This window comes from Canis aureus, chromosome X (assembly GCF_053574225.1).
Source record: "Canis aureus isolate CA01 chromosome X, VMU_Caureus_v.1.0, whole genome shotgun sequence".
NCBI lineage: Eukaryota > Metazoa > Chordata > Mammalia > Carnivora > Canidae > Canis > Canis aureus.
Genome location: NC_135649.1, coordinates 83,113,258 through 83,125,435, shown reverse-complemented (window position 1 = coordinate 83,125,435; position 12,178 = coordinate 83,113,258). Strand labels below are relative to the sequence as shown.

At 43.6% G+C, this 12,178-nt stretch overlaps 1 protein-coding gene across 2 annotated transcripts; it reads left to right on the top strand.

The window, feature by feature from the left end:
- The first annotated feature begins 4,485 nt into the window (after positions 1 to 4,485).
- On the top strand, positions 4,486 to 11,784 carry LOC144307849 (CXXC-type zinc finger protein 1-like). Of its 2 annotated transcripts, none has more exons than XM_077887893.1 (9): positions 4,486 to 4,581; positions 6,233 to 6,328; positions 6,460 to 6,635; positions 7,021 to 7,228; positions 7,331 to 7,441; positions 7,906 to 7,955; positions 8,172 to 8,268; positions 9,338 to 9,490; positions 9,569 to 11,784. In XM_077887893.1, the coding sequence occupies exons 2-9, from the start codon at positions 6,239 to 6,241 to the stop codon at positions 9,713 to 9,715; spliced, it is 1,032 nt and encodes a 343-aa protein (XP_077744019.1). In that variant the 5' UTR covers positions 4,486 to 4,581; positions 6,233 to 6,238; the 3' UTR covers positions 9,716 to 11,784. The 2 variants fall into 2 exon arrangements, with proteins under 2 accessions (XP_077744019.1, XP_077744018.1); XM_077887892.1 differs by having other exon boundaries at positions 8,172 to 8,277.
- The last annotated feature ends 394 nt before the right edge of the window (positions 11,785 to 12,178 follow it).

Genomic DNA, 12,178 nt, shown 5'->3' with positions numbered 1-12,178 from the left:
CACTGTCTTCTGGCCTCACAAAGTTTCTGAGGAGAAATTTGCTTTTAATCTTATTGAGAATCCCTTGTAAGTTTTGTATGTGATGAGTCAGTTCTCTCTTGCTGCTTTCAAATTTTTTTGTGTTTTGAAAGTTTATTTATAATGTGTCCTGATGTACCTCTCTTCAAGTAAATCTTATCTAGAGTTCATTAAGCTTCTTAGATGTTTGTATTCATATCTTTCATCAAATTATGATGTTTTGGGTCATTATTTCTTTAAATATTATCTCTTGTCCAGAGTTCTAAAATAGTTACACCAGGAAGATTATGCCAGCACAATGTTGTCTAGATGGGAGACAGATTTCTGGTACTTCCTACTCCTCCATCTTCTCAGAATCCTCTTTCTGCCAACTGATTTTTGAATTAAATGCAAAGTCTTGGGCAGCCCGGGTGGCTCAGCAGTTTAGTGCCGTCTTTGGCCCAGGGTGTGATCCTGAGGACCGGGGATCGAGTCCCATGTTGGGCTCCCTGCGTGGGGCCTGTTTCTCCCTCTGCCTGTGTCTCTGCCTCTCTCTCTGTCTCTGTGTCTCTCATGAATAAATAAACAAAATCTTTGAAGAAAAATAAAATAAATGCAAAGTCTTTTTAATTGAGAATGGGTTGTCTTTTCAAGAAATAATTCTGGAGGAATTGAATATCTATATAAAAAAAACTCCAAAAATACCCCCAAACTAAATGAACCTTAACTTACAACTCACACTTTATGCAAAAATTATATCAAACAGATCATAGACCTATAGGTTAAATATACAATTATAAAACTCCTGAAAGAAAATATAGGAGAAAATCTTTGTGGTTTTAAGCTAGCTAAGGAGTTTTAGATATGATTACCCAAAGCATGATCCATAAAAGAAAATTTAATATATTAGATGTTATAAAAACCAAAATTATAAGTACAGAAACAGTCTGCAGAGGAAAGGTTAAGTTTAGAGTATCTGCTCTTGGGATGGTTTCTCATTCCATCCCATCTGGAAGGCCATTCTAGTGTTTCCCTCTAAAAAGGTACTCTTTTGCCCACAAAACACTTAGCATCTAATGTATCCGGGATGTCAGAAGAGACCAAAGCAACGAGTCAAGAATTATCAGCATGAGACACCTGGGTGGCTCAGTGGTTGGGCATTTGCCTTTGGCTCAGGGTGTGATCCTGGTCCTGGTATTGGGTCCTGTGTCAGGCTCCCTGCAAGGAGCCTACCTTTCCCTCTATGTCTCTGCATCTTTCTCTATGTCTCTCATGAATAAATGAATAAAATCTTTAAAAAAATCATCAGCAGCTATTGTAGGAGCTAGGAGTCAGGGCATTCACATTCAGTTTTGATTTAATTGTCTGGTGGAGGAGAGAACCCTGCAATGCACACAGTGATGCAAAGCAGAATGACAGAATTACTGTGGAAAAATGGGAGAAGGAGGAACAAGGTATTGGGGAAGGCATCTTAGTGGGGCAAGTTTCTGAGCTTAGCCTTGAAAGACAAGCAAAATGATGGCACACAAAAATAGATAAACATGGAACAGATGTGAGAGGTAAGGCAAACACTCCCTTCTCCTTTATAATTCCAGGATTAAAGTAGAAGGAACACCACTCACAATTATAAGTATGCCCACAAGTACATTCAAAAGAGAAACATGTCACCCAGTTGTAAAAGAAATAGAAGGAACTTGACAGATGATCGTGCCAAAGCTGAGTCTTGAAAGGTGAGTAGGAATTAGCAAAAAAGAAGGGCAGGCCTGGTATGTGGAAGTCAGTGCTGGACTGACAAGAGAATGAATATCCAGGATGCTCTGAATGATTGACACCTGGGGGGCCTAGGAAGAGGACTTGTCTGCCACAGGAAAGTGGGGCCTGTTATAGAGAACTTATCTATGAGAGGCACATCATAGAGTGGAGAGCTGATTCTGAATCTGGGGATCCAAGGAAGATTCCCAAGGAGGATGATGACATATTTCATCATCTGTGGTCCTTTAGGAAGACAATCCTGGAGGCAAAATGGATTGACCAGCCACATTTCAAAGAGAGAAGTTTATTATGATGCAAAATATGAGAAACCTCAACTAGTGCTTTGGAATTGGGAATGAAAGAAAGCAGTAAAGAGACACGAGACACTAGAGAAGTAGGTATGAAATCAGAGGTGAAGGAGAGCAAAAAGCTGTCCAGGACTCACTGAGTGGGCCACAGTGATGAAAAATAATTCAAAGAGAAGTTAAAACAATAGCTTGGACACCACAAGTAGTACTTATAAACTTCCATGACCATGGCGAAGTAATACTTTGTTTAGAGTTCACAGACTACTTCTGAGGTCAGCTTGGATTTCTTATCTCTTGCCCCAATCCCTAAACAAGGTTTGATATAAACTGTGAAGATTTAGCTGGGGACACTGTCATTAGATGCCAGGCTTGAATCAGGGAAAAATAACGTCTTAACAGAAAGATCTTAAACATTTTTTGAACACTGCTTTTCTTGTCAACGATTAGTTAAACATAACTCCAATGTAAATTACAGCATATATTTGCTTTTTATCTTCAAGGAATAATAGGGAGCCAGATAAATTACAATAATTTGCCATTTTGCAACAGTATTTGAAGGGTAGAGTTCCTCATGCATTCCTTTGATCAATGATGGCTACTGGATACCCCTGTGTGCTAGGCAGTAAACAGAGCACTGGGCAACCAGCATTGACCAAGACCAGCATTGTTCCTACCTTCATTTCAAGTGAGGAAGACAGACACAAAACAGGTGTGAAGGATTCAGGCAAGGCCTCCATTTCCTTCTTAATTTCAAGATTCAAATAAAAGGAACATCCTTGCTATTATAATTATGTCCAAAAGTTCATTCAAAAGAGAGGCCGGTCATCCAGATGAAAAGGAAGCAGAGAGAACTTCCCAGACAGTGATACCAGAGGAAAGTCTTGAAGAGTGAGTGAGAATTAGAAGAACAGTAGGGTTGTAATATTCTACAATGAAAATATTGTTTTTCTGTCTTACCTAATATATTTTCTTTATATTTATTTTACACCATTTAATTGTATATAAGATTGAAAATTTTTACATATTCATGGTGAATCATAGCATTATAGAATGACCTTTCAATCCTAATTAATAACTTGTCTTAGTCTTTTTAATTTGATGTTAAAATAAATGACCTTGCTTTATTTTGGTCAACATGTGTCTGGAAAATTTTCTTCCATCCCTTTATTTCAAATTTTCTGTATTCTAATGATTTGCTAAGATTGGCATAAGCAGAATATAACTAGATTAGTTATTTTTCATCCAAAATGGCAATCTTTGGGATCCCTGGGTGGCTCAGCGTTTTGGCACCTGCTTTTGGCCCAGGGTGCATTCCTGGAGTCCCGGGATCTAGTCCCACGTCAGGCTCCCGGCATGGAGCCTGCTTCTCCCTCCGCCTGTGTCTCTGCCTCTCTCTCTCTCTCTGTGTCTATCATAAATAAATAAATAAATAAATAAATAAATAAATAAATAAATAAATAAATATTTTAAAGAAATGGCCATCTTTGACCTTAACTGGAGAGTTTATCCCATTAATAATTTTTTAAAGATTTTATTTATTCATTTATGATAGACATAGAGAGAGAGAGGCAGAGACACAGGCGGAGGGAGAAGCAGGCTCCATGCCGGGAGCCCGACTTGGGACTCGATCCCGATCCCGGGACTCCAGGATCACGCCCTGGGCCAAAGGCAGGCGCCAAACCACTGAGCCACCCAGGGATCCCCCCATTAATAATTTTTTACTTATAATGTAATAAAATATGAACTTCAAATATGAATTTATTCCTACCTTCTTGCATTTTGATTTCTTTATTTCCTGGATTTTCTATAAATCTTTTTCTACTTTCTTGACTAAAAAATTTATTTATGTGTTTTTGTTTTCCTCATTGTTTACCACATATTTAAAATGACAGAAGACAGTAAAATAGTAATAATATGAAACTTTTCAAAATAATTGGCAATGATGAGGGGCTTAATTTTCCTACAATATACAATAATGCAATGATCAATCACTCTAATACATGAAACTTGGTGCTGATCTCAGAAAAGACAAGTGTATCCCTGTAGGCCTGTGGTAATGTTCCGCAGAATGGCACATGTGCAGAATGGCACACATACAGAAGTGGTTTCTCTGTAACCATACTCTTCCAACTTTGGGCAGTACAGCAGCTCTGTCCGGGATCCTGAGCAAGCGCAAACCCAACATATTAAAAAAGGGGCGGGGCTATGGTCGATACCGGAGCCGGAAGTAGCTCTACTGACTTTTTTTCTGCACCTGCCACGAGGCTCCTCACGGGTTAGTGCCTGCTTGGCGCTGAGGTATTTTGAAGAACTCGGACGACGGACTTCAGGTTCTGTGATTGGAGTTGTGGGCGTGATTTCACTGAAGAGAATTTTGGGGTTGATAATGGAGGTCTTTGGAGTCGGGATAGTGGCTTCTTTTAATACTAATTTACGTCTTTCTTGGAGTCGGGATAGTAGCTTCTTGTAATACGAATTTCCGTCTTTCTTTTCTCATATTTTCACCTTAAAGTTCCACAGCTGGGTATGTATTGTTCTTGGTCTTATTACGTTCTAAGTTTTTTCTAGTTTCAGTGTTGTTGTAGTGTTACCAAGAGTTACTTAGAAGTGTGTTTTAGGTTTTAAAAAGTTTTAAACATTTTATTAATTTCTGATGCAATCTTTTCTGTGCCTTATGTGATACTTATTCATTGGAATGTGTTTAGACTTCCTTGAAGGCTAATTCCAGGGTCAGTTTTTATTAATATTGCATCTCTACCTCAAAAATAGTATGAATTCTCCAACTGGGGATTTTCTTAATCAAAAATGTAAATTCTTTTATTGGGTGTGTTTGCTCTTATAATCACTGAGAATGATTTGTTTGTGTGTGAGCATATATATATACACACATGCATTTTTAAAAATTGTATTTTTATATATTTTACTTGGTGTCACTGGTACAGGTAGGGGTACTTTTCAGAATAAAGATCATTAACTTATTCTAGGTGAGTCAGTGCAGACAGGGCATGACTTGCCATTTGCACGTGGGGAGTGGGGGATAGGGAGGGCTTGGCATGGCTTAGCATGTGGGAGAGAAGACAGAACCGGTATGTAGGAGAAGTGGAGAGAAGCATATGAGGCTGAGAGAGTCTGGCAAGAGGAGAGGGCCTTGCATGGGGCAGGGCTAGGTATGCCTTGGTGCGTGTATGAGGCCCACAGGGCTGGCAGTGTGAGGTGAGAGAGAATGTGTCCAAGGGGGAAGTCAGGCAGTGTTTCTTGGAGGGACTAGGTGGGCTGGGTGGGGCAGACAGGTGGGCGGAGCATATATGAGGGGTGGGGTCATGTGTGTTTGGGTGGGCTAGACTGAGGTGGTTTGTCTGGGTACATAGTGCAGGGTAAGTAGGGTAGCAAGTGTGTCCTGAAGGGTGGAGCAAGGCCCACTGAGTTGACCAAGTATAACAGAGTGTAGTCTAGTTTTTTAGAGCATATAAGCAGGGCCTTATGCATTCAGGTGGGCAAAGTGGGTTGAGATGGATCAGCCAAGTGTGTCTGGATAAAGTGGGCAAGCAGGGCCAAATCGTGCCAGTCAGTCCCAACCAGGTGCAGTGGAACCTGGCCCTGTCGGCCAGAAGGTGGGACCAGGAGTGTTGGGACAGGTTAAGTCTGTTCCCATTCACTTAGTGCCAACCCAGACCCCTCCTCCCACCAGCACAGAAACCTAGTTGTAATCCCTATTCTCTGGTAAGTCCAGGACACAGGGTAGATGGAGAAGTGGAGTTCGTGCAAGGATTTTCTCTTCAGCTCTTGCCTGGAACACTCTCAGACACCTTGCCATGGTCACACTGGGCACTGTGCATTCAATCATAGCTGCCTACCGTGGACTGCAGAAGTCCAGGCTGTCCCAGAAGTACCAGATGCTGGAAGTGCCATTGGCAGTAAAGGAGGCCTCTCAGATAACAGCCACACCCCAGCTGTTGTCTGAAAATGACCTGCCTCAGGACTGAAACCTATGCCAGAACTTTTGCATAGGGGACTTTTGACAAAGCCTTATGAGGGTATGTCAGGGAGCCTGGGTAGAAAGAAGTTGAAAATGAAGGCAGAGAGGGTCAGCAATGAGAATAACAAAGATAGGGAGTGTCAAAACATCATTTAAAAAACAAGTTGGGAAGACCTGCTGGCATTTTCCTGGCCTACAGTCCTCGATGAGTGACACTGAGGAGTTGCCATTCCTGGATCCTGCACCACAGAAACCAGTAGTGAATGTGAAGAAAATGGAGAATTTGAAGAAAAAGGTGAAGTGGACAGTGAGAGGAATGGGGGGCCATGAAGACAGGGATCAGGGGTGGAATACAGGGTAGGGGTGAAAGGTTAGAAAGCTGACATCAACTCTTCTATCTCTGCCTTGACTATTCTTGTCCCACAGAAAGAGAAGAAGGAGAAGCAGAAGCAAAAGCTCACAGAAAAGCGGAAACACACAGAGAAGACAGATGTCAAGGATCCAGTCTTGCTGAGGCAGTGCCTGGGACCTGGCTGTGTGTATCCCACCCGGCCAGGCTCCAAGTACTGCTCAGACGACTGTGGCATGAAACTGGCAGCTGAGTGAGTGAAGTTAAGCAACAGGATGTGGAGTGGGACGTAATTTATACCATCCAGAAGCCTATCTATCCCTCTACCCATGTATCCTCCCACCATTCATCCACGCACCCACCCATCCATCCATCCACCTTACAGCCACGCACCCACTGAACCTCTCGTACACATTCTATCCACCAGCCCACTCGCCTACCCTTATAGTCATTTACCCATCTGTCCATCCCCCATTCAGTCACCCATTCACCAGCATTCTCTCATCTATTATTTATTATTCTATACATTGACCAGTCATTCATTTTCTTCTTTTTCTTTTTTTAATATATTTTTTAATTTTCTTCTTTTTCTGATGTCCCTACCTACCCATTCCGTTTCTTGCTATCTCCCTTTCCAGCCGCATCTATGAGATTCTGCCCCAGCGCATCCAGCAGTGGCAAAAGAGCCCCTGCATTGCTGAGGAGCATGGCAAGAAAATGCTTGAGCGCATCCACCGCGAACAGCAGGATGCTCACAGCCGCCTGAAGGACATGGAGAACCATTTCCATGAACTGGAGGCCATAATTCAGCGTGGCAAGCAGCAGGCTGTGTGCAAGGATGGGGAGGTGGATAGGAGTGGCTTGGGTGGAGCAGAAAGGTATTTGAAATCTTGCTTTGCCCCTCCCCTCTCTGCACTGCTTCACTGGCCCTTCCACTGTCTTGTGCAGACTAACCAAAGTAGCAAGAACAGCCTAAATCTGCAGATCTTCTGTGTCTCCTGTGGGCAGTCAGTCAGCATGCATGTCGCCATGCGCCACATGGAACGCTGTTTTGCCAAGGTTGGGGAACTGGCGGGGGGCAGATGGAGCAAAGATGTTTTTGCCTGGGTGGGTTCTGTGGGGAGGAGGGTAGGTTCGGTGCCTAGGTGTTTGTTGTAGAAAGGAAAGCAACACACATCTGTGGTTCGACCCATTTGTGCTTCTCTTCCATCCTTAGTAGGAGGGCCAAGATTGGAGCATCAGCCAATGGTGAAGGAAATGTATGATGGTCAGGCAAGGAGAAGAATGGGGAATAGTTATGCAGTGAGAGCCAAAGGAAAGGGAGATATGGTCAGGCAGGGATGGAGAGAGAAATTTAGGAGGGGTAGGTCAGGCAGAGAGAAAACAAGAATAGAAGAGAAGCAGTCGGCTGGGCAGACAGGAACATGGGAGCCACAGGGACAAATGTGTTGTTTGGGGCTTTGTCATGGGAGGGCATGCTGTGTACGTTAACGGTTCCTCCCATTTGCACTCTTTCTTCCCAGTATGAGTGCAAGTCGTCCTTTGGGTCCATGTACCCTACTTGCATTGAAGGGTGAGTGTGGGGCTAGTCAAGATCAAAGGCATGATGTGGACAGGGTCAGGTGCAGGGTGGGCAAGATCAGGGGAAAGATGTGGGTGGGCTCAGAGGCAGAGGTGGGTGGATTAGGAGGAGGGAATGGGTGGATTTGGGGACAAAGTATGGGCAGGGGTTCAGGGTGGAACCTCCCCCTTTCTGACCCTTAGCACTTCACTTTCCATCTCCCCTCAGGGCCACAAGGCTTTTCTGTGATGTTTACGACCCAAAGAGTAAGAAGTACTGTAAACGGCTCCAGGTGCTGTGCCCTGAGCACTCGAGAGATAACAAGGTGGCTAAGGTGGCTCTTCCCTCCCTACCTCATCATCCTTCATTTGTCCCCTTCTCCCTGCCTGACCACCGTATTTCTCTCTTCCTCTCTTCTTGATTGCCTCCTGTTTCTTTGTTCCTTCTGCCCAACTGTGTCCATAACTCCTGACTGACCTTCGCGTGTCCCCTTCTTCCCTTCTGACCACCCCACATTCCCCCCTCCTTACTGGCTGCTTCTCTTCTATTCTTGTTTTCTCTCTGCCTGACCTACCCCTCCTAAATTTCTCTCTCCATCCCTACCAGACCATCTGTCCCTTTCCTTTGGCCCTCACTGCATAACCATTCCCCATTCTTCTCCTTGCCTGACCATCATACATTTCCTTCCCACTCCTTGCCAGACTGCCCCATATTCCTCTCTTCCCCCCGCATGACTTCCCTCCATCCTTATTCTGCCTGCCCCGCAGTCATTTGCTCCTCCTAAGTCCTTTCTCCCTTTTTACGCAGCCCCTATTCCTCCCACCCTCACTGTCCCATTCCTCACTTCTTCCATGCTTACAAACCCTCTTGCATCTACTGTGCCCTGTCAGACCTTCCCTCCATCCTTCCTTTAACTCATTTGATCTGTTTCTATTCTTCTGTCTCTCCTTTCTGATCACCTCCATTCCTGCTTATTTATTATTATTTTTAATTTTATTTATTCATTCATGAGAGAGAGAGAGAGAGGCAGAGACACAGGCAGAGGGAGAAGCAGGCTCCATGTAGGGAGCCTGACGTGGGACTCGATCCCGGATCTCCAGGATCACTCCCTGGGCTGAAGGCAGCGCTAAACTGCTGAGCCACCCGGGCTGCCCCGTTCCTGCTTATTTAACTTCTTTCATCCTCCATATACATGATCGTCCCCCTTTTGCCTCCTCTTCTCTACCTGATCCCGAATTCCTCTCCTCCCCCACTGCCAGGTCACTCCCCATTCTTCTCCTTCCTGCCAGAATGCCCTCCACCCTCCATTCCTCTCACAATGCCTACCTGATCCCTCTCAATGTCTAGATTTCTACCCCCCTCCATACTACATCATCCTTCATTCTTCCTCACAGGTATCAGATGATGAGGTGTGCGGTTGCCCACTAGTGCACAATGTGTTTGAGGTCACTGGCAATTTCTGTTGCCTCCCCAAACGCCTGTGCAACCTCCACTACTGCTGGGAGAAGCTGAGGCGTGCTGAGGTGGACCTAGAGCGCATTCGTGCGGTAGGCTACAATGCTGACTGGGGCTGAAGGAAGGGGGATATCATCCTGGGATCCCCCTCTCATGCTTACCTCCCACAGTTGCACAAGCTGGAAGAGCTGGTTGAGCAGGAGCACAAGGTGCGCACAGCTATGAGGAACCGAGCGGGGCTGCTGGGCCTGATGCTTCATCAGACAATCCAGCATGACCCGCTCACCACTGACCTGCGCTCCAGACTAGACAGCTGAGCCCTGCTCGACCGAGATCCTGTAACCAACATCCTGTGCAAAGGAGACATTCAATGAATTCTTCACACGCTTGTTCTTATAACACTTTGTTCTTAGGTCATTTTAGAGTTTCTCTGTTCATCATTTGGTCTCCTGCCTCTTTTCACTCCTTCATGGGAAGGTGGTCCTCAAAATTGCCCTCTGTTTCTGTTTATTCTTCCAACTGTCTGTCTCTTTCTTCCCTAAACCTTGGCAGGGCCCTGCCCTCATCCCCCACCATCCAGAGTTTTGTTAACAAACTTGGGAAGAACAAGAAATTTTATTTCATTTTAAAGATTTTATTTATTTATTCATGAGAGACAGAGAGTCAGAGACATAGGAGAGGGAGAAGCAGGCTCCCTTTGGGGAGCCTGATGCAGGACTCAATCCAGGACTCTGGGATCACAACCTGAGCCAAAGGCAGATGCTCAACCACTGAGACACCCAGGTGCCCCATAATAAGGAATTTAATAACCCCCAATAGCCCCCCAAACCTGTCTTTCTGGCCACAAACTCAATTTCAAACCTCTGATGGTGAGTGACAGTGCAACTGTACTTAGGAGGAGGCTGCAGTGCACATGCAGAAGTGGCCCATGGAGTGATGCCCACTCAGGGCTCAGTGGGCCTTCTTCTGTTAGGAGAGATGTGACCTTACAGTGGAAGTGCCCATGACCCTTGTTCCCTGCAGTCCCTCATCCTAGGCCATCAGATACGGAGTTGGCACCTGATTAGTGCATAGCCAATTCCTTAACTTCTGTGCAATTGTTATTATTCCCCAGGCCAGAGGTGTTAGAAAAATGGGATGGGAGATAGATGAGTGTGGGATAGTCCTCCCTGATAATTCCACTTTGGGACACTGAGGAAGATTCAAAGTGTCATCGCAGTCATGCCTCTGCCCATCTTGTTCTACCCCTTACCATCTCATGAAGTCCTAGCTCTTTCTGTTAGCTTTGGTCCATGCCAGTCCAGTCCTGGTCTGTGCATAGCTTCCCAGCACTGCCCACAACATCCTCTGCTCCTCCCCCAATCACACTGCTCTGGGTCTGTCCTTTCCAGCCTGCCCTGTACATTGAAGCCCCATGTGGTCATGAACATTTCACACCTATAGGGTTGCCTGGAGAAGACTGAGACCTCTGGCATATCTCCCTTTGTCAGCCCCAGCCAGGCCTCCTGTGCCAGTGGAGGTGTGTCCCATAATGCTGCTTTGGATACTGGTATGTTTGAAATGACAGACTTGAACACTATTTTTTTCTCTACTCCCTCCCTGGTCCCTTAGGGATTTTTTCCTTAATTTTCATGATCACTTTTGTCCCAAGGACTCACACATTTTTACCTAAATGCTTAGATGTGTTGCTCTAGACTTATACCTCACATTCCACCACGCTAACTTGATATTACCACCTGCTTGATGTGATGTCTTCTTTATTTACTAATATTGTAGTTTTTTCTTTTCAATTTGACCAGATTTTCCCAGGGGCCAATCCACAGAATTGATTATATGAAAGGAGTAGCTTTATAATTTATTTAAATTCTCTAAATTCATATTTATTTTATTTATTTAAACTTTATCAATTGCCACTTCTTGGTTTTTTGTTTGGTATTTAATTTTCATATATTTACTTTATTTTGTTGTTTTTTTCTGATCTCCTGCATCAAAGTCTTAACTCAGTTATTTTTCTTTGTCCAGTCTTTTTTTATATATATAGTAAAGGATTTGAGGCCACTTTCCTCTAAATGTGGTTACTTTATCTCTTAAACTCTGGTATAAAAGTTTCAAATTCAGAATTGATTTCTCACTTTGAGCCTAGCTGTAGAGGAAAGTTTCTTAGTTTCTAACTAGTTTGTCTTTTCTTTCTTTTTTTGTCATTATGATCTTACTGTGGTCAGAGAATGTAGCCTGTTGAATCTAAACTGGCAATCATTACTCAAGATTTTCTTTGTAGCTCAGATACTCCACTGAACTGTAAAACTTTCATGGATATATCCATTGATGATTAATGTTTCGTTACTCTGATTTTTCTGTCTACTTCAGCTGTTATATTATAAAAAGAATAAATACAATAATATTTTTAGACAAATTTTTCCTTGTGGTTCTGTGTTTTGGGGAGGGGAGGAAGGGGCACCCTAAAGTGTATATCTTAGGCCATTTTCCACAATGGCATTATGTATTTTCCTTGTTTTGTCCTTTTTATGTTTTCTTGTTTGAGTGCTTTTGAGCTTGAATTTACTTTGATAAGTACATCACCACACTGCTTTTATTTTGCCGCCACTCACCTTGTGTATCTTTGCCTAAATCTTTTTTGTGTTTTTATCTTTAAGATATACTTCTTGTAACTGTATATGTTTTTTGCCCTAATCCCACATTTGTGTCTTGAGATTCAGTCCACTTTGTAGAATTATGAAAATCTTATCTTTTTGTATTATGCTTATTATTGATTTTACAAT